Here is a 21,830-nt window from a genome sequence, read left to right as displayed (position 1 = left end):
TTCATATATACGTCATCGCACGAAGCGTCGCGCCGTGATGATTCCCAGTAGGTGTTTCCGTGTCCCACCCTCACCCTCCATTGTTTGAGGCTGTGGTGAAGTGCGGGGCTCAGGCTGGCGGCTCGTGTCCTCCTCATGCCGGGGATCGTTATCGACATAGGGTAAGATTCACGATAATCGATCATATTAACCAATAATATTCAATGCGCGCGAGGGATGCTGCCAATAGGAGCTCGCGCTATGGTGTGGTGTGGTGTGTTGTGTTGTGTTAGCCACCGTGTTGCTAACAAATGGTGAAGCTGTCATCCTCACGCACAGGAAACAAGGCGAACCGCAGCCCCCATCAATATTGAATAATAACAACATTGTATTTCATGTCTTTAACACGTTTAAACATCAGTGGTACATGTTAGCATCCACGTGACAACATGTATATCTTTATATGAGAGGTACATGTGTGCAGGTTATGTTAGCAGACTATTGATAGCAATATGACTCAATTCCATAGTATATCAATGTAATACCACAACATAAACTGGATCCTGCTCAGATTTATTATATGTGTTGCTACTTGCTACTTGATAAGTGTTTGTCATTCTCTGTCCACAAAGACGAGTTGAAAACCACAAAACCTTCCCTCAGGAGATAAAATCAGTCTTTAATCTAAAAAGGAAAAGAATGTGTTATGATTATTACGAATATTACGATATATTTTTGGCCATATCGTCCAGGCCTACTTTGAATTATTAGTTATCGTATTTGGATCTTTGGCGTTAAGATTATTTACAAAGTTGGACTGAATCACAACACAACCTCAACTTTATAGGCTTTCTACATCGAGCCAAGCCTGGACATGATTGTTAAAGTAGATGCAGACTGTTCCATGTTCTTCTGTTGTGAAGGCATGACAAATAATCTGCTGCTGATGTGCTGTTTGGGATTGTCCTGTTAAAATAGTCCGGTCCAGTCAGTCACATGCTGCCTGTCATGTCTTTTTCCTCTTGGAGCAAGACGTCTTCAGGCCTTGTCCAGTTTGTCACAAATGGAGACAGTGAAGCAAGTAAACAACAGGGATAAAAACACACACAAAAGCATAGAAGGAAATCTTTCCACTGTTTCGGGTGTGCATGGAAGCATATCTTGTAGTTTTGGGCTTTGAATTATTTGCTTTGACCTCAGCTTGTACCTCAGATACTGACATTTACACAGGTTGTAGGTCACTGGTTGTAGGTCACTATGGATAAGAGCATCCGCTGGATGTCTAGATAAGACATGAAGGAATATGAAGTCTGCAGAAAGCTGATGTAAGTAGACAGGACCTCTGGGACAACTGGGAGAGACTAGTGTTGTGTGTAATGCTGCTGTCTGTATTTCACAATAACCTTGCAGAGCTTCTATTGGCTTTTCAAGAACTAAGTGACAGATATTGAGATGTGGCCGGAATTTTCTTCTGCTTCTCTAAACCAAAGGAAGTTGTGCACAGTCATCAATGCTAAACACAAATCAATTTAATACAAGTGTTCCTAAGACATCAATTTCTAAAACGTTTGCTGACTCTCCATAATGAGAAGATAGAGTTATATCATAAACAAGTATCTGTCTGGCTGTGACACTGTTACTCAGGGGATCAGTCACCAGCACTTGGACAAGAGGACAAGATTAGCTCTTGTATTTCAACAATATAATTTCTTTCCCTGGCTCATACTTATGATTAATACATGCAGAGTTTTGTGTATACACTTGCTCCAAGGTCTTGTGTGAATGATGCCACTATAATCCAACATCATGCAGTCAATACCAGTGTCATTAATGGGTCAGGCTTTTAATGGTAAACAGCACATTGAGGCTGTAGCACTGCGTGCATCCCAGTAATCTCCTTTATAGAGCAAGCAGTTTTAGCTTCAGTGTTATGTAAGCAGGGGATGAATGTTGCACAAGGACGCTGTCTTTCCACAGACATGCTCACTGATACACACACACACACCCACACAGGTCTGCATGTGTGTGTGTGCATGCAAAGCTACAGGCCAAGCACTAAGGTCGGTGATGCAGATGGTGCTGAGGTTGTAATTGGTGGTAGGATTTGATGTATGACCTTGAACAATACTGTCATTTTAGAGGAAAAGAGGACGTGATAACTGGTAGTAAAGCGTTGGCCAGAGCTGTCTTAAACGTTTCAAAGGGTGGCACTAGTGTTGCCACTAACACTAGCAATATGCCAGACTAAAGAGACTAAAAATAAAATATTCTAGTGCAGTACATTACAGGCTGATCAATGGTCATTTTTCCAGTTCTCTAACAGGAATTGATCCCTTTAAGAGTGCATCCTGTCTCATTCCTCCACTCATCCCCATAAGGCCTAGACCAGTCCCCACGGAGATAAGCAACAGGAAATGTGGGAGGAAATGTGGGAGGGCTCAGTGTCACCCCTCACCCTCCCATAAAACATGTGTCCCTTCAGAAGGAAATGAAAACGCATCAGAGTTACAGTATAGCAGCTGGCTTGCTTTTGTGACCTTGTCAAATGTCAAAAAGAGGAGATTTTCTTTAAGCTTTGTGGAATCCTGAAGAAGACGCCAGACGGACAGTTAGTGGTTTAAGTGTCTAACAGTAAAAGCTATGGGAGGAATTTAGTTTTTTTCTTCTGGTTGTAAATGTCCGTAACCAAGTAGGAAGTAGAAAAGAGGCAGAGCATCAGAGGAAAGAGATGGATGGCAGACATCCTCCATGCACACACATATACTAATGATTAACAACAAAATTAAACCCAGTTAACATGCATAATATCTTTAATCGTATGTTACAGGTAAAGGTGTGGTTGTGCGTGTGGGCACCGCCCGTCAGTGCAGGAACAGGATGTGATGTCACGCCCATAGCCCCGCCCGTCTTTCGGTCCAGCTTTGTATTTTGCGAGAGGCGAGGACCCTCCCGCTCCAAGGAAAGGACATGTTTGAGGTGAAACCACGGGCGGTGGAGAAGAAGGAGTCGAGCACCGAGACAGGTAGGGGTGGAGTTGTGTTGTGTGTGTGTCGCATGTCAAATCAATGGTAATGCAACATAATCAATGACACATCTTTCACTGAAAGTCACATGTGAGCTTTGTCTACATCTTTCGATGAGCTTCTCTGCCAATGTCCCGCTGCCCTGAAGTACAGTCGGCTGTGTCTTTGAGCCGGATGCTATAGTTAGCTCCCATCTGTCCCAGTAAACCACATATTTATTCAAGTGGAAGGATATTTGCTTGTGCAGTGCCTGAGCCATGAAAACACACATACACACACATAAGCCATAAACACTGCAGTCTGACAATCTCACCTTGGCTGCATTATTTTAACCTAATAAAAGAATTACAAATCATTCAGCCACTTAATATTTTAAGCAAAATATTACTTCTCTCGCTCAACACATTATAATGTTAGTTGTTCAATGTTGACCCAGGATTTAAAGGTGCCTTATTATTGTCAGAAAAAATGATACTAAACTATTTTGGCATTTCTAACAATGCTCAATTATTTAGAATGTTAATGAATGTGTCCTCCCACAGATGAGGGGCTTGGCAGCAGTGGGAGACATTATGGCTCTGGTTCGGTGGGCTCTGGTTCTGCCGGCTCCGTGTATCTGTCAGACAGCCAGGACTGGGTGGTTTCCCCGAGCTGCTCTCCAGACGAAGGCTCCGGACAGATCAACGCCATCTCCCCCATGCTGGCAGAGGAGACGTTCCGCTACATGAGTAAGTGTCAGTATTAATACTTCACATTGTCGGACATGATTCCACAAGTTTTGAGGAAGTTGTTTGGATGAAAACAGCCACGTTTTGCCTCTGTCTAGCTTCTCTCCATCTGTGTGTCTCTCTACTTTCTTTTGATTGGTCGAGCCTGTGGTGATATCACAGCAGATGAGCAGATGGTGTGTTTGTGTCTCAGGGAACTTGACACGTGAGGGATTGATTTTATACAGCGTGCACCAGTTAACATCACAGGGATTTACTGTGGATGTTATTTGGCACAGGAGTTGTCATTGTGTCTATTTTTGTTTGCCTGTGTGTGCGAGACAGCTCTGACACTCTGTGTGTGTACGGGAGGGGCAGGATAGACAGTGAGCACAAGGAATGCTGAGATCCAGAGTTAAGTGTATCTGAGTTCAAATCCAGGGCCAGAGTCACGGGACAGAGGGTGATGAGGCAGAGTGGGTGGAGGCAGAGTGGATGGATAGAGGATGAAGACGGGACTGTTGAGAGGCGAGTCCAACGGCCATGCCGGTTTTAAACATCCACAATGAGGAGGCTTACGATAACTTTGCTGTGGAAGGTGAGTGGAGGCGTCGTCATGCTCGTCGTGTTGCCTGACAGGCTGTAGAGAGAGAGAGAGGGAGACATGTGAGCCGGTGTGACTGCAGCGGCAGCTCGCGTCATGTCTTCAAGGTCAGGCAGAGCGTGACAGGGTGGAGGAGAGAGAGTGTGTGTCTGTGTATTACAGTACAGTGGTTCCTACCACTGTGATTAAAATCCTTGAAAGACAGGAAGTAGACAAGTCTGAATCAATGCTTGTGTGTTTACATTCAAATAGGCTGTGGTATGCGGAGGCGGTGCTGACGGTTGAATCGACTTCCTGTTTAGTTTTTTCTTACGCAAGCAAGATTGCAAAGCTAGAAAATAAATTGAAAAACATATTTCCTCTCTGCATTTGTCTTCTTTGTTCATTATATTTTTTTTTAATGAGATCTGACCAGATTTCTATTATATGTGTATAAATACATTTCCTCTGCACGTTTTTCCTCTCACACTCTAACTAACTCTAACTCTTTGCTAATGTTTGACCTATATAACTGTTGAAGTTTTCAGAGGAAAGTTTCCCTTCTTGCACAGACTATAGAAGACGATTGTGCAAACAGTGTCGCACGTGTGAGAGAAGAGCTACAGTAAGGGAGCCTCAGTTTCACATTCCTGCTTGTCCGACTTGTGCTGTGTAAAATCCAACGTGGCCTATTAATAGCACTTGACGTCCTTGCAGAGCCATGGCATGTAAATAGGCAGATGCCCCCTGGTTTAGTTTCTCCTGAGACAAACATGTATATGAAGAAATGCAGAGGAATACTCAATGTAGCGTGGACACACTAAGACACTGGTTGACATATATTTCAAAACTCCTACATGGAGCTACAAACATCTCAAGTATCAAGTGTCCAGTTTTTGTGTCATGTTGTGAAATCAGAGGAGGGAGCTGTCTCACAGATGTGGCATGATGCTATTTATATTTTGAACTGTAGCTTTGTGTAAATGAAGTTTATATTTGTTAGAATACTTAGATAATAGTTGAGTGAGGGTGTGATGTTGTTTCTTATTATTTTGAGAATCTGTCAGCTTCATTTTGATGTAGATTTTGATGATGTATTCACCGTGGAAAAAGATGAGTCAGAATGTTCCCACGTGTACAGATTTCAGAGGATCAGTCTGTAATTGGTATTAATGCTCTGTAGTCAGCGCAACCCATCATCTGACCTTGTGCGTTTGTGTGTGTGTACACAACAGTTAGACCTATAGAACAGCTACTGTACAATATAACACAAAAAGTATCAGTGTACAGATCCTTAAACTTGACCTTTGTCTCCAACTTTCACCTTTTTACTGAGCTGAATTAATAATTTGAATTTTTAAAACTTGTTTGTCATGATTGTGTCTTACATTGTGCCTTTTAAATAAAGAAAACGTACCTGCAGCTGGTGTATTTTAAAGTTTATGATGTCAAAAGTCCAATCAACCTCAAATAAAAAGGTCATTAGTGTTTCTTCACTAATCACCCTCTGATCAGTGTGTGTGTATCAAAACGACAGTAGTCATTTGATATCTCATTGGACTTTGCAGTTATTTAATGTGACCAGAGTTCAGTCCTTTTCTTTTGCTCTGACAAACCTTCTTGAGAGTATGATCCCGTCTGTGTACGTCAGTGTGGGACTGAACTTGGATTTATAACTTTAGCTATTAAAGTCGTAGAATATCATCCAACCGGACTACGGACAGAATTTGTACGACAGCAACACCATACTCCTCCCAGCAGGTAAAGATGTGTGCGTGTGTGTGTGAGCACATTAGGAGATAAATGTCGTACTGTTACATGTGCGATCACATGCTTTGCGTATATGTACCGTATCTGTCTTCCTGTGTAACAAAAGATCGCAGTGCCAGCCAGAGTTTATTTTTAACAGCTGATTGTTGGAGGAGAGTGCAGCGTCCAGATCAAGAGGTCAGTGTTGGCCTCTGATTACTGGACAACAGCTCTCATCCGTTTGAGCAGCTGCTGCACTTGATGCTGCCTCGGCGTTCCATTTACATTTAATCCTTCAGAGTGAAAGTGATATTGTTTTTATCAGAGAAGTTAAAGCTACAACTACAGTACGAAGCAACATTGAGGAGAGAGAAAATCTGTTATGAAAACATTTTATAGAGGAAAAGTGGTATTTTTATCTTTAGTTAGGTTACAGGCGATTACAGGCTGAGACCTAATAGCTGTACTTAACAGTCTTAATTTAACATTTAGTAAAGATGGAGTGTAATGGCCTTATTGGATAGGAAAAAAATCTGATATTTTAAGAATAATGTTGTAATAATACAAGAATAAAGTCGTAATTTAATTAGAAAAACATGTTACAAGAATTAACTATAGTAATCATTGTTAGTTGCAGTGTCAATTTTGTTGTGAATCTTTGTTGATCAAATTCATAATACATCAAAGAAGTAGAACATTTCATTTCATTTTGTGTGGTCAAATATGTTCCGGATATGCTAATCTTCTCCTCAAATCACAGCTGGAGTGTGAGGCGCGTTGCTTCCCCTGTTAAATCAAAGCAGATGGTTCAGTGATGAGAGATGACACTTTTCTTTGCGCAGGTGGAAGTGGGAGCGGTGCAGCGCCGGTGAAACCCACTCAGGTGCTGAGAGCTGCTCCAAACTAACTGTAGATTCTGTGACTCTACAAACTAATGTTTCTACATGAAGCTGGTTTATTGAAGCTTCAGCTTTCACTCTCTGCTCATCACTTCTCTCGCTTACTTCTTTGCTAGTTGCTTCTAAACCTGTTTGACCCCCCCTCCCCTTTTCTCTCTCTTCTATTTCTCACTAGCGTATCTTGCTTTGGAGCCTTCCTCTTATTCCCATCCCGGCTCTCAGAGCCTCTCCAAAGGTATCTCTCTCTCCCTCTCTCCGCCTGTTCTGCTTTGCAACATCCTCACTTAGCTCCAGAGTGAGAGAGGGGCTTTGGTCTTCAGTGGGGTTCAGGCAGATGTAATTACACTTGGATCTGGAACCACTCCAGAGCCACAAAGCTGGAGCCCCTCTCTGCTGTATGCATGTAGATGACAGCAGACATCTATGTAGTGTACGTCACTGTAGACAGCTTGTAGTAATGTAGCAGTGTATTGTGTTTGTGGTCTATTTACGTGTGTGTAGGGCTACTGGGACTCTTAAATTCATTCTGACCACAAGCGACCACATCCCCATGTTGTGGATCCCACAAATTAATATCCATAGCATCAGTTGTGTTTCAGCAGAGTGCTTCACAAACAGTTTAACCACATCATTTAATGAATGGCAGCTGTTGCTAGATTGAGCAAATGCTCACGTTGCTAGTGTTCAGAACTATTTATTAGGTGGTAAGTAAAGCTGGCATGCTACAGAAGTGTGTCCATTAGTTTGAATGCACAATTTGCATGCACATGCCACAATGTGCATGCTACAGTGTGTGTGCATGTATGTTGTATCTGTGTCCTTAATACATATTCTTTGGCCAGTTCTCAGTGCCGATCGTGTGGAGCAGATGACCAAAACTTACAATGACATTGAAGTGGTCACTCACCTTTTGGCCGAGGTAGGCGTCCCTTTACTTTACTTGTTGTCTTTCTACTAGGAAACAGCATCTTATTGGCTAATTAACCCTGTGGTATGTGTGTTCTCATTGGACAGCGGGACAGAGACTTGGAGCTGGCAGCTCGGATCGGCCAGTCCCTCCTGCAGAGGAACCACCTGCTGCAGGAACGCACTGAGGCCGTAGAGGAGCAGCTAACACAGGCCCTGGACCAGGTAGCTGATCCAGCCCTTTTCCAAATCTCTTTCAATTGTAGCCACAAAAAAGAAAGTGCGTTTGTGTATGGATCATAAAAGACTAACCACTCCTACGAAAAACGTTCCTCACTGGCCAGGTTCATCAGCTGCAGCATGAGCTCAGTAAGAAGGATGAGTTGCTGCGGATGGTGGCCAGTGCCTCGGAGGAGAGCGAGACCGACTCCAGCGTGTCGACTCCTCTGCAACAACCTAAGCAGCCGGGGGGAACTGCCGCCGCAGTTGCACTCAGCCAGCTGGAGTGTCTGCAGAGCAAACTGCAGGACCTGGAGGACGAGAACCTGGTGCTGAGGTCTGAGGTACGAGGCGTACACAGTGAAACCTGTGAATCAGCGGAACAGAAAAATAATAAAAAGGAAGTGAAATGGGAAGCGGTAAAATATATAAACAGCAATAAATTACAGATTTACAAAGTTCGATTTAATTTTGCACGCCATATATCGGAATTAAAACAGATGTCGCAGTGTAAGAGGAAGTAGATTCAGATTAGTGTTTCAGTAATGTCCTGATTTCAAAGTGTGCTGACAAATGGTCAATGGTTTATGAATCATGAATTTGTCACTTTTGCTGCTAACTGTTTTTTTGTGCTGTCCCCACTCCAGGCATGTCAACTGAAGACAGAAACTATCACGTATGAGGAGAAGGAGCAGCAGCTTGTGAGCGACTGTGTCAAGGAGCTCCGTGAGTGAAAATCATACACGTGCACAAACACAGAAAGGCACATCATAAAGTGTGAAATACTCTTTTTAACTGATGTTGCTTTGCGTGCTTGTTTGTTGCCAGGTGAGTCCAACAGCCAGATGGTGTCTCTGACAGATGACTTGTCTCAGAAGAACATGGAGCTGCTCAGACACCAGGAGGAGATCGCTCAGCTGCTCTCTCAGATAGTGGAGCTGCAGCACAGAGTGAAGGAGGTGAGGAGTCGGGGCTGTATATGCATAGATAACAAGTTAATTGGATGTAATTGCAGCTCTACTCTTTGAATAGAATCAAAACCGTTCTGCAATGTATTAACTTTTATTTAGAGCTGAAACAATTAGTCACTAAATTGAGGAATTATCACTTGGACTCAAAGATCAAGGGATTAGAGTTCAGCTGTCAAAGCTCACGTTGACCTCATGTGAGTCTGGAAATAAAGGATTTTATTGTGTGTAAAAAAACAAAGTCTGTGTATCTGTTTAAATGCCAGTGTTGTGTTGTTTTCTCTGTAGCTGGCGTTGGAGAAAGAGGAGCTGAGGATCCACCTGCAGGCCTCCAAAGAAGCTCAGAGACAGCTCACAGTAGAGGTACCATCCCACACATCCACACACACACGTATACATTCAATTCTTTCATTTGCTTTTTTTAGTTATTGCATACAGAAATAAATTAATTTAAGAACTGCTGCTTGTCTGTGTGTGTGTGTGTGTGTGTGTGTGTGTGTGTGTGTGTGTGTGTGTGTGTGTGTGTGTGTGTGTGTGTGTGTGTGTGTGTGTTGTGTGTGTGTGTGTGTGTGGTGTGTGGTGTGTGTGTGTGTGTGTTTTGATGTACGCTTCAGCTGAACGAGTTGGCAGAGAGGAACGTCGAGTGCGTCGAGATGCTTCATGAGTCTCAGGAGGAGATCAGGGACCTTCGCAATAAAAACACGCCCTCTACTGGAATGCGAAGGCACCTGTCTTACGGCCTCTACCCCATGGTGAGAGAAACACACTGAAGTCATCACAATGACTGTTGCCATTAAACCTTTTGACAGTTGGTGTCAGTGACTCAGAAAGTAGCGTAGAAATGCGTCAATAAAGACAGTGAAGAAGATTGGTCAGGGGCAGATATGGATCTAAACATCTAGCAAAAAATATTCAAATGTTCAACTTTGATGCAAGTAGCCTTTGACCACATGGATAAAGTAATCTTTAAACGTGTGTGTGTGTGTGTAGGACTCCCTGGCGGCAGAGATCGAGGGCACCATGAGGAGAGAGCTGAGTGTGGAGGAAGAAACTGCCTTCGAGGACCAAAGGTTAGAAAAACCCAGACACTTCACTTCAGAATAAAGAGGACTCAAGTTTCAGGCTCTGAGTGTTTGATGTGGTGTCAGGAAGAATCAGGAAAGAAAACTGGTGAAGCAGTCAAGAGTAAATTGATCATTTGTGGCCCCTTTGTTTCTGACCTTTTGACATCTTGTCGCTGCAGGGTATCCCAGAAGCGAGTCTTCCAGACAGTCCGCTCCGTCAACACCGTGGCATCGCGGCCAGCTTCAGCCACTCCTCCAATCCCTGGCTCAGGACAGAGCTCTCTGGTGATGACTGCACAGCCTTTCCAGTCCAATCAGGGGTACTTTACAAAGAATCTATACTTCCTTTCATGCTTTTTACCTAAAGGATTCATTTTGGACCCTTTGAGCTCATTAAATGTGTCTTTGTCTGCAGGGAGGAGGTGCGTATGGGGCAGCCCGGCTCTCCTGGTGGAAACGACCTCACCAGAGCCCTCCACCGTCTGTCGCTGCGGCGACATAACTTCCTGTCTGAGCGTCAGTTCTTCCATGCAGAGCGCGAGAAGAAGCTGCAGTCCCTGGCAGGGGCGGAGGCAGATGTAGAGGGCAGCTGCTGCAGCTCACAGACGGGCAGCATGCACTCTTCTTACTCCAACCTGTCAGAGCTCTCATTCAGCTCCTGTATTTTTAAGACCTTCCTCCCTGAGAAGCTTCAGATCGTCAAACCCATGGAAGGTATTTGGAATTTGCCGGATTGGTTGTTGGTGCTTTCAAAGGCAAAGAGAGAAAAGTGTTTTCAATCCCAACTGTCTGGTTTTCAGGTTCACTGACGCTCCATCACTGGCAGCAGCTGGCCAAACCACACCTGGCCACCATCCTGGACCCCCACCCAGGCGTAGTGACGAAGGGTTTCCGGCCGCTGACTCAGGATGCTGTCTACCGCCTGTCTGACATGGAGGAGGATGAGGAGGACGAAGAGCGCAGAGGGAAAAGCGTCCTTGAGAAGGGGGCGGCAGAGCGGTGTAAGGAAGTGGAGGATGAGGAGGAAGACGACGGTGGGATCACCTTCAAGGTGCGCTACACATCTACGCCTGAGGAGAGGAAGGGCAGAAAGCATTCGGTGTCTCCTCTTCCTGTCCCACCTCTGTCGCCCACAATGGTGACATCGCCCTCCTTGGTTCAGTCGAACATCTGTCTGACACCTGCACTTCATGTCACTGACACATCCAGCCATTCATCTCAGCCCATTCCAACAACCTCTACAGCAACGGTCCAATCACAGAGTCAGATCTGCACCTTAGTATCAACAACAGCATCTTGCTCTGGTAAATAGTGAACACTGAATGTTTACGTGTTGACGTGGCATCCTACAGTGTAATGTGCTCATGGGTCATTTGCTGTGTGTTCAGTCCAAAATCCAGGAAAGTGTCAGAGCTCCACCTTCTCCACCTACACCTTCACGACCTGCCGCATCCTGCACCCCAGTGACGTCACACAGGTCACCCCAAGGTAAGTCTTGGATGGAAGATGAAGAAGCTCTTAATGTAATTTCAGCTTTGTAGTCACACCATTGTTAATGACGTGTGTCTGTCTGTGCTTGTCAGTTCGCAGTCGTCTATCATGGCCAACACTCCGAGCTCCATGAGGACAGGTCCCAGTACCCCTGTGACCCCCTGCAGGCTGAGCCTGGGTGACTCCTTCCCCCCTCGACGCCCCCCGGTGCCTACCTGCAGCCTGGCCAAGCTGGTCCTGGAGAGGGGCATTTCTGCACAAGTGTCCACTGACACCCCACCTTCATCGCCGAAAAGCACACATAGGCAGCCCCTCTTCCGTTTCCTCCCAATCACGCCAGCCAACTCCCCCTCCCACTCGCCTTCTCACTCTCCTGTGCCCTCAGAATCTCGCCAGCACCCCGCTGACAATTTCCTCGCCTCGCGACCGGCAGAGCTTTTTCTCCAGGACGTTTATGGGCTTAATCTTGGCCGCGCCCCTCATCCAGACCTACCGAGCCCCTCCCAGAACACCCCAGCCATCATCCCTTCACGCCGAGCCAGGTCCGACCCAGTCAACGTAGGACTGGTGGAGAGGCTGCGGCGGCTGGGATTCACGAAGGTGCTCCACGGCTCTGAGTCCGACGCCTCAGTGCTCCGCCAGGATTCTTCCACTTTTGTGTCGGCGGGCGGAGGGAGCTTATTGGACGGCCTGAGGCGCAACCAAAGCCTCCCAGCCATGATTGGCGCCAGAGCTGGAAAGACAGCTGGTAACCCCAAACCTCCACTTCACCCAACCTCCCTGGCCCTCCCCCCACCACCATGGGGAAACCTTAAAGAGCGGCGTCGGCATCTCCCCTCCGTCTTTCACGTTCCATCAGGTTCAGCTAAGCGCTGAACAGGAGGTTGGACTGGGAGGATTCAGACTCCAGAATATATATATATAGCCTCTCCTACACCTCCATCCCCTTGCTCCTCCCCTCATCTCTCCTCCTTTCTGCCTCTGGAGAGATGAGTCAAGACATCAGTGGTCAGAACAATCCCTCCTTCTTATGACTTCATTTAAAAGCACAATTCAACTTAATTGACTGTTTTTAGCGACACCACAGTGTCTGTGTGTAGATGTTTGCTATGATGCTAGATGTTAAGGCCTCAGCCTATGAACAGGTTATTCATCTCTGTTCCTTCTCAGTCGTGTATGAATTAGGCCCTGTAGTTTTCCTGCGAGGCTCTGGATGTTCAGGCGCAGGTAGAGCGCAGAAGGGAACTGTATGTGGAAGAGGGTTTGTGGAAGTGGATTAGAAAAGAAGATGATGTACAGCGGAGTGGAGCGATGAAGACAGGAGAGAGTGGTCGCTGCAGGTTTATTCATGTTATAAGAGAAAGTAAAAGAAGTTGGAGAAAGAAGGATTGAACATCCAGAGTCTTGCTTTTTCAAGGGCTTGTTCTATAGTGGGCTGGAAAAGCTTCAGTCTGTAATAACACAGCATCATGTCCGCTGGTTTAAAGACATCTCGCCTCTCAGCGAATTCAAACATCTACAGTCAGGAGAGAAGGGATTCAACTTAGGGACTGGAGAACTTCAAGTGCTGGCTTGAACAACATACTGCCAGGCTCATCCCATGGTCAGGTCATGCATCTAACATGCCAGTATTAATGTTCTAATAATTTTATAATAGACCATCGTTGCACAGATGTCTGGTGACTGTCCATTTGCCCTGCGTCAGGCGTCTGCATGACAAGTGAAGTGACCTTGCATTGTCCCAGCATGCACCTGTTGGCAGATGGGGGGGGGGGGCCCAGGCTGAAGGCGAGGTGAGAACCAAATCAGGCATCAGGTAAAAAGAGATCTGCCTTTTCCTTCAGGACCTTGTGTTGTGTGTGTTTTTAATGGTATGAGGCCTTAAGTAGAAGCTAGCACTGTTCTGGGTTTGTTTCTGTAAAAAACCATGTTTGTATGTAGAGTATCGGTTGCACTCAGTGGGATGTGGAGGTCGGGTTCATTTGAAGGAATCACTGCGTGGTTATTATCATTTCACTACAACCTTGGGCTTTAAAAGAAAGGTCATTTCAGCCATGGTGTTTCTTTCAGGCCTGGGAGGCTTTCAGGTTCTGTCTGACACTTGATTTTTTTTTTGTACGTCACATCCAGGTTTATTATGAGAGGTTGTTTTCTGTTTAAAATTGGGGGTTGTATCATATGTGGTTCACACTATAGGTATGAACTCTATTATACCACATAATCTCATGTTTAGGTTAAAGGAAGCTTTGAGCTTTGTGCTTGACCCCTGTGACCCTTCAGCCTCCCCCCCCCACTCAGTTACTGCACTTTTATCTTCTTATTTAAGTTTTTGTTTTACTGACATTACTATTTGAAATTTATATAGATTTGAACATGTTAATAAGAAAGTTTAGCATAACGGGTGCCTGTTGTAACAATGTCGGCTAACAATTTATCGTAAGATTTTAATATATGTAGCATTTTGTTCTTCTTTTTTTTTTATTTGTATTTTTCTGCTTTTGTATGTAGAGGCCTGCAGAAGGGAAACCAAATCCATCCCAAAGTGTTGTTATAATTTCTTAAAAGAAATGGAATGCTCTGACTTACACGTACACGTGAGACGTTCTGTGCTCATTAGCTGTAACATATTTAACAATGGAAGAAGAGCTTTGGTTTAATGTTTTTGTACGTTTGTGATTTTGGAGGGAAGAGGGAACAAGGCCCATTCCGACTGTTCATATCCTAAGATTAGTCGTAGTCACATCTCCTCCATTCAGTACAGCAGGAGGTTCAGGTTTGTGTCTTTCTTTAGCTCTACGCTCATGATCCTCTGTAAACTACTGTTGGCTTTTATTCGGCTGCCTCTTTTTTTTAAATAAAGCAATGGAAACAAAGCACTCACCGACTCACTTATTGGTTAAATAATAATTCATTACTTTGTACTGTGGTATACTTGTTTATTGTGGTGTATAAAATTGAACAGCCAAATTTAAATACCCCAGGGTTTGGATCATGGTTATACAGGATTTTCAAAGTACCCAATATTTTTTAAATAATAATAATAATTCCAACATAAAAAAGAAAAAAGAATAAATTAAAAAAGAGATATTTGGGATCACTAATCATGATTAGTTTTTTGTGCAAAACATAATCTTTGTTCCCTAAGTGCATTTAAAATATGAAAAAAGAAAGACATTGCAACCAAACCTTTCAGGACCTTTCAGTCAGTGTGTGACCGTAATGGATGACAATGTGTTTTACACCAAGCTGCTGTGTTTAAACTCTGAAGGCAGCTGTTCTGATGGCACCACTCCAGTGTGATCCACCAGTTGCACCACCGTCCGGCCTGCGTCCTCACATGGGACAGATCTTAATGCTGTCACTGCTTGAGGTAAACTTGCCGAGGGCAAAGTCCAGACCCACCCCGACTCCGCTCCCCACCCCGAAGGCGGCATAAAGGGGCTGCGTGAAGTTGGTGCGGAAGGTGTGAAGGTGTGTCATGCTCTCTGCCACACTGTAGAAAGCCAACGTCCCCATGGACAGGTCCAGGTAGATGCCCAGACGGGGGGAGTAGGTGACCGGTATGTCCCTCTTCTCATTGGCGTGCATGGCTGAGCAGCAGGTGTCTGAGAGCTCCAGGGTCCAGGACTGGGCGTTGAACCCAAGGCCGGATCTGGCGTCTGAGCCCTTCCTTTTCAAGGCTCCGTAAGCCACGCCCACAGAGGAGCCGCGGCCTCTCCACTCCACCTCCCAGTAACAGTGCTGGGCGTACAGCGGGCTCTGGCACATCACCTGGGTCCAGCCGTCAAAACGCTGAGGTGTGTCGGGGTAGGGCAGCACCGCAACCTGCAGGAGGGCTTTGGTGTCGCCCTCGGAGAGAGCCAGTCGTCGGTGGGCTGTGTTGGGGTCAAGGGTCAAGTTCACAGAGTCTGGGAGAGAGAGAGAGGGATGAATGAGCAAGTATTCACAAAATCTTCAGTTTGAAAATTAAGAATATTCATTAACGTAAAGTGGATGTTTGACCTTTGAAATACTAGTTCGACAAACTCAACTCAAGGTCTACTTGATTTTCTCTTCTGCTCAGTTGTCATGGAGATGTAAAGACATGCTAACTCAGCACCTTAATGGTTTCATCTAGTAGTAGAACACTGAGACTTACACTGGAGGAACTCGTCTCTGGTTCTCGGCTCTGGGGCCTGGATGCTGTCGATGCTGATTTCTCTCACTGGAAAATCAAACAATCAGTCAGTTCAGGCACAATTCTTAAGAACACGTAGTTTTCTTTTGTGTTTCTTGTCTAAGAATGGAGATACGGTGAAAATAAAGGTACAGTAACTCACATAAAGGGAAAACAGGAGCGTGATTCATGGTGTCAGGGGTGGGCGTGTCCAAGAAGAGACCAGGGTTAACTGTCCAAAAACAAAAAAACACATTAGACACATAAATATTAATCAACTTCAAATAGGAGTGAACGTGCAAATCCGATATTCTATTCCCCATATTCAAAGGTTGCCATCTTACTTTCTGTTGGTGTTTCGGACAGAGCATCCATCCCCCCTGTTGGTGATGAACAGAGACAGTATACAATTGAATAGTCATAGTAGGTTGAAGTCTTATTATTATAACAGGCAACTAGTCAATCGGTAGAGCCACTGTGGTGGTTTTGATACTGTGACTAGAGATGAGAGGATATGAGCTGAAGAAAGGCCTTACATGGGTTTCCTCCTGCAGATGGTGTGTGGTTGTCTGGGATTGCTGAGGTAGCGGGGGTGGCGTGTTGGGTGCCCCGCCGGTGGGAGCGGAAGAGGCTGCTGATCGACGCCATCCGACTGAAACCTGAGCAGAGAGTTGGCCAACAAATAGTGAGTGTTTGAGAGCTGCTCTGTACAGGTTTTGCCAGATGGTGGCAGCAAAAAGTTACAAAACTGAAGATTGTCTGCAGGTTTGTTTAGTTTATACCTGCAGATGATGCAGGAGCTGGAGTCGGGGTCGGAGTAGCAGCATGAGCCACCTGGTTCTGACTGGACCTGCTCCCGGTGGACCGGGACTCTTTGCGGCTGGGAGTTGGACTGGGAGTCGGACTGGGTGCCTGGTTCTGACCGAACCTGCTCCCGAGGGACTGGGACGCTCTGTGGCTGGGAGCCGGGCTGGGAGTCGGGCTGGGTCTGGGGTTGGTCTCCCTCACTGTTTGGAAGACACGATCAAGGTTGTGTTACTTATCAAGGTCAAACATATTCTTTAAACCCCTGCCTCACCTCTTAAAGGAGCAGATATAAACCTCATTTTTATAGAATCAAATAACTAATTAAAACCAAACTTATCATAAACACTTGAACATGCATTAAAGTGATAAGAAACAAACCGACCTGTCTCCCTTTCCTCTCTCCTCTGTCTGGGGGTGTTTGTGTTTCCTGTGTCTGCAACAACGAAGAAGCACATTTCAAACACACACTTTCACTGCTTGGTTCAGTGTAATTTAAAGTAACAGCACAACGTCTCACCTCGTGGTGTGTTCCTGCTCCTCACATCCTGACTCTGGAAGCCTAAACCTGAGCGATTACATGTCATGTTTAACAAGAGCATATTGACTGACTTCTGATGTGGTTATGTGTGGTAATGAAATGAAATGTCAGTACCAAGTCCTCTCCTGTCTGTACTCCGACCTCCAACTGAGACACTGGATGAGGAAGCTGCAAGACAGAGTTTTTATTTCATTTATTTAAGATGACAAAGGGATCAGAAGCAGTGAAGCCACGTTAGAGAGAAAGAGTCTCATACCTGGCGAACGGCTGTTTGTGTTGCGGGATCCCAAACCAGAAAACACTATACACAAAGAGAAATGAGTTATTTTAATAAAAATGAAAAGATGCAATTTTCTATATTTGTATTTAATAGGAAAATTCAAAACTCACATTTTAATATCCCGGCTTTGGCTCCTGAGCTCTGATTGGCTGTGAGAGGCAAGAGGGAGTCACTCTTCAGAAAAACATCATCTTAACACAACTAGAAGTTTCTCTATTCTTATAAAAACGTTTAGAACTCACCGTCTCCCAAAGTGAACATTGTTGTGTCATTAACTGGAAAAGAAAGAAAACGGATGATCAGATTGTGAGATGATTTAGTGTGAAGAGAGAAGTCAAGTAGAGGAAAGGCTCCTGTGACTCACCATGTTTGGTGATCTTGCCCAGCTCCTGGTTGCACAGGTCCTCCACTCGCTCCCTGAGGTCCAGGATGGCGTCTCGCACAGGCTCAAAGGAAGCGTCCGGATTGACCGCCACAGTGGGAAGGTCCCCCGACTCCAAGGGACCGATCATGGACTCGTACACCTGGAAGGAAGATATGGGGGATTGTGAATACAAACTCAACATGTGTAAATAAGGTGGCCCGGCCCTTTAAAGTGGAAATAATAGGTGATGATGATGAGCTGTGATGAAGAGTCAGCACTGAGATTTCTGGATATAATCCCCCCCCGCCCATTGAAGAGCTTCACAGTCCTCTCACCTGCAGGTAGTGGATGTGGTCTTCACAGCGCCCCAGGTCCTTCATGTCTGTGTCCCTCTTCTTCCGCTCCTTGATCTCAGCCTCCAGACTGTCGGCCACCTCCTGGGCCTGGCCCATCTTCTCCACGCTGGCCTGGTCCAGCACCTCGTCCAGAAGCTCCTGCAGCCGCTCCATGGAGCGCAGCAGCTCGGACAGCACCTGCTCCGTGTCATCATGTACCCTGTCTGAGGAACGCTGTGCAGACGGGGGGAGAATGTGAGGTCATACCAGTGGTAACCCTGAAGTGCAAATCACAATGACAATGGGAAAACACATCAACAAATCACAGCAAATCACAAAACACATCTCATTTTCCACTGTGTTTCATAATTTGCTGTTGTGTTATTGTTGTGTCTTCTTATTTGAAGTTGTGTTTAATTATTTGCTGTTGTGATTTACACTCCAGGGCCACCGTAGATGATTGTGTCTCAGTAAACTCAAACACACAGTGAAGCTCACTTCAATGAAATGACTGTTTACTTCAGGATTTTATGGTCAATGTAGTTTTCATTCTAAACGGCTCCAGAGAGACCAACCTTCATCCCCTCCATGATCTTCTTCATGTCTTTGAGCTCCTGCTCTCTGTCCTTCAGTCTCTGCTGATTCCCCACCTGCAGCTCGGAGATCACTTTCTACACAGGGACACACAATAAAGACACGTCACCCAAAACAATCAGGTAAACAAGTTCATGTGTGACGCAGCAGGAGAGGGTGGAGCTTTGTGAATGGACAGGAATGTGGTTCGGAATGCCCTCGGCCTGCTGGAGCCTCTGTCACACACTAAAGCAGAGAGGATGACGCCTTCAACAGAAATCCTCCAGAACAATGGGCAGTTAGGAGGAGGAGCGAGGAGCTGCCGTCTTTCCACTGACGGGATTAATGGAAATAAATGAAACCTTTTTCCAGTTGATGATCTGTTTTCTGAAATATGTGTCATCAAAATGAACCAAGCTCTGATGTTTCACGTTGAGTTCGAACAGAAAGCCTCATGCTGTTCAGTTGTGTGTTAACAGCAACTGGCCAGAGCCATTACACAGAGTTTGTCCATCCATCCCATAATGAACATGATATCTCAAGAATGACTTCAGGGAACGACTTAAAATTTGGCACAAACATTCAGTTTGACTCAAATGATAATGATTTCAATTTGGTTGTCAAGGGTCAAAGGTCACGGTGATCTTACATGAGTCTGGGAAAAATGAATGTAGACTGAAACTGCACTGGTCTACAATCCTTTGTGTAATTACAGTCATATATACATAATATCATCACACCAGTTACAGTTAAATCCCATTCCACCCTGGCTACTGGCTGAGGGCCCCTCATCCCGAGGCCCCTGCAGCCTCCTCACTCTCCTACCTGTTTCTCCAAGCGCTCGGCCTTGGTGGACACACACTCGTGGCCCTTGTGCATGTCGCTGGTGCACAGCCAGCAGATGAATATCTTGCACTGGCGACAGAAGAACTCCTGCAGGTACTTGTGCTGGGTGCAGATCTTCTCGGCCAGATTGCCCGTGGGTGCGATGAGCTCATGCTGCTTCAGGGCCTTCTTGGTCTGGTGGGGCTTCAGGTGGGCTTCGCAGTAGGAGCTCATGCACACCAGGCAGCTCTTGACCGCTGCTCGCCGATCCCCTTTGCACATGTCGCAGGTCACTGCTGAGGAGGAGAGCTTCCCTTTGGCTTTGGATGAGGAGGAGGAAGCCCTACGGGCGTTACGGATAGAATCCCGCACATCCGATTTGCTGGCCCCCTTCCGAAGCTGCTCCACAGCTTCTGCCAGCATGGTGTTCCTGGAGAGGGTGGGCTTGGGGCTGAAGGCCTGGCGGCACTGGGGGCAGCTGTAGGTCCCCTTGGGGTCGTCCTTGCTCCAGTAATCCTTGATGCAGGCCATGCAGTAGCTGTGCCCACAGGGGATGGTGACTGGATCGTTGGGGAGATCCAGACACACGGGGCAGTTGAACTGCTCCTCTGTCCACAGTTTACTACTCATGGTGACGATGTCAAGCAAAATACAAGGAAGAAACTGAGAGAATGCAAAGATGGAGGGATAGCAGTTAGAAGAGTGAAGTAATTTCTATGAAGCAGAACAGTTAAGGAGAAAGATCCAGAGGTGTAGAGAGCCTGGACGTCTGGGAGCTAAATGCTGACTCTCAGGTGAGAGCAGGAAGAGGTGAGCAGGGCGGGGCCAGAGCCACCAGGCAGGTCGAGCGGGGAAAACGGGTGTCGGTGGGAAACTGCTAAATGCAGGAGCGTAAATGTGTAAATCACTTGATCGTTTCCTCCAGTCGTAGAGGAGGTATTCAGAGGCTACAGTTCAGTTCACAGCTTCCCACCCTGAGAATGGGGCCTGCTAAATTTCTATCAATAAATGTATCTATCCATCTATCTATCTATCTATCTATCCACCCATCCTTCCATCCTTCCATCCTTCCATCTATTATTTTATGTAAAGTCATGATCTAAAACATAGTAACTGTGGCTCTCAGATGAATAAAAAGACACAGTGAAGCGAAGGTGAGATTGTGTGTCAGTAGTAAACAGTGAATCTTCTCACTGAAAGTTGCTCCTGTAGAAAAATACTGTGCAGAATAAATAATCTCAGGGTTGATTGGTTTTACTGCAAATAAAATTAACCATTTGTATTTATTCATTCATTTCATTTTTATTGCATGTGAAGACATTGGAGTTGTGGGCAATTTCGAATTTCCAATTGGATGGCTGTGTTTTGGAAGTGGAAGAAACCAGAGTACCCAACAACAACAATAATAATACAATTTAAATTGTAAATAAAATCCTACTTATCATATATATTATATATATAGTATAAAATGTATGCTTCCCGATTCAACAAACCAAACAAGGTGATAAATCATTATTATCGTTATTATTATTAGAAATAATGTTGAGTTATCCTGCACCCTGAGCTACTGCATCAGGAGGTTTGTACTTTGAGTCAAACCTGTAAACACAGTGTGTACTGTCAGAGATGGTCCTTTGTCTCCACCTGGTGGTTGATTTGATTTACTGCAAGTGCAAATTAAATTAAATATGTAAATTCAATCTTTAAAACATTGTGGAGAAAATACTACAACTACTACTGATATCACATCTTGTCACGTGTGAGGCTCAAAACTAAAAGACACTGAACTACTGCATCAGGAAGTTTGTGCTTCAGTCAAGAGACTCCATCTTGTGGTTGGTTTGATTTACTGCAAGTGCACATTAAATTAAACGCTTAACTTCAACCTGGAAAACATTGTAGAGAAATTAGTCTTATAATAATTAATATGATAACTATTATTATTATTAGTAGTAGTTGTAGTAGTAGTATTATTCGTAATAATGATAATATATTGAGTTATTCTGAACACTGATCAGAATCAGATTTGGTCCTTTGTCGCCGTCTTGTGGTTGATTTGATTTACTGCAAGTGCACATTAAATGAAAAACTTCAACCTTTAAAACAGTGCAGAGAAAATATAATAATAATACACATCATTATAATACATATTATTATAATATATATAATTATAACAACTATTATTATTATTATTATCAGTAGTAGTAGTAGTAGTTGTTATTGTAGTAGTGGTAGTAGTAGAAGTAGTAGTATTTGTTGTAGTTGTAGTAGTAGTAGTAGTAGTAGTACGATTATAGTAGTAGTATTATTAGTAATAATGATAATATATTGAGTTATTATGAACACTGATCAGAATCAGATTTG

At 44.8% G+C, this 21,830-nt stretch overlaps 2 protein-coding genes across 8 annotated transcripts; one reads left to right on the top strand and one right to left on the bottom strand.

Annotated features, from left to right (window-relative positions):
- Positions 1-20: 20 nt before the first annotated feature.
- trak2 (trafficking protein, kinesin binding 2) lies at positions 21-14,461 on the top strand. 7 transcript variants are annotated; one of them, XM_035150816.2, is made up of 17 exons: positions 21-161; positions 2,807-3,001; positions 3,545-3,730; positions 7,116-7,175; positions 7,783-7,859; positions 7,955-8,071; positions 8,191-8,409; positions 8,713-8,791; positions 8,894-9,024; positions 9,322-9,396; positions 9,648-9,785; positions 10,024-10,103; positions 10,277-10,417; positions 10,513-10,811; positions 10,898-11,401; positions 11,486-11,585; positions 11,681-14,461. In XM_035150816.2, the coding sequence occupies exons 2-17, from the start codon at positions 2,947-2,949 to the stop codon at positions 12,462-12,464; spliced, it is 3,045 nt and encodes a 1,014-aa protein (XP_035006707.2). In that variant the 5' UTR covers positions 21-161; positions 2,807-2,946; the 3' UTR covers positions 12,465-14,461. The 7 variants fall into 7 exon arrangements, with proteins under 7 accessions (XP_035006707.2, XP_035006708.2, XP_035006709.2 ...); XM_035150817.2 differs by lacking the exon at positions 7,116-7,175 and having other exon boundaries at positions 22-161; XM_035150818.2 differs by lacking the exons at positions 21-161; positions 2,807-3,001; positions 3,545-3,730 and adding an exon at positions 3,748-4,307.
- Positions 14,462-14,484: 23 nt separating this feature from the next.
- trim25l (tripartite motif containing 25, like) lies at positions 14,485-20,227 on the bottom strand. The gene is made up of 16 exons (XM_047339198.1): positions 19,467-20,227; positions 18,644-18,739; positions 18,069-18,302; positions 17,734-17,893; positions 17,612-17,644; positions 17,480-17,518; positions 17,346-17,390; positions 17,204-17,257; positions 17,069-17,116; positions 16,934-16,984; positions 16,527-16,751; positions 16,281-16,403; positions 16,089-16,124; positions 15,908-15,976; positions 15,727-15,792; positions 14,485-15,496 (listed from the first exon to the last, which is right to left on the bottom strand). Exons 1-16 carry the CDS (start codon positions 20,094-20,096, stop codon positions 14,922-14,924), a joined length of 2,484 nt encoding a protein of 827 aa, XP_047195154.1. The 5' UTR covers positions 20,097-20,227; the 3' UTR covers positions 14,485-14,921.
- Between the last annotated feature and the right edge of the window lie 1,603 nt (positions 20,228-21,830).

The sequence above is a fragment of the Hippoglossus stenolepis genome, chromosome 24 (genome assembly GCF_022539355.2).
Source record: "Hippoglossus stenolepis isolate QCI-W04-F060 chromosome 24, HSTE1.2, whole genome shotgun sequence".
Taxonomy (NCBI): domain Eukaryota; kingdom Metazoa; phylum Chordata; class Actinopteri; order Pleuronectiformes; family Pleuronectidae; genus Hippoglossus; species Hippoglossus stenolepis.
Note: the sequence above shows the minus strand (reverse complement) of the source record. Positions and strands in the feature narration are given on the sequence as shown.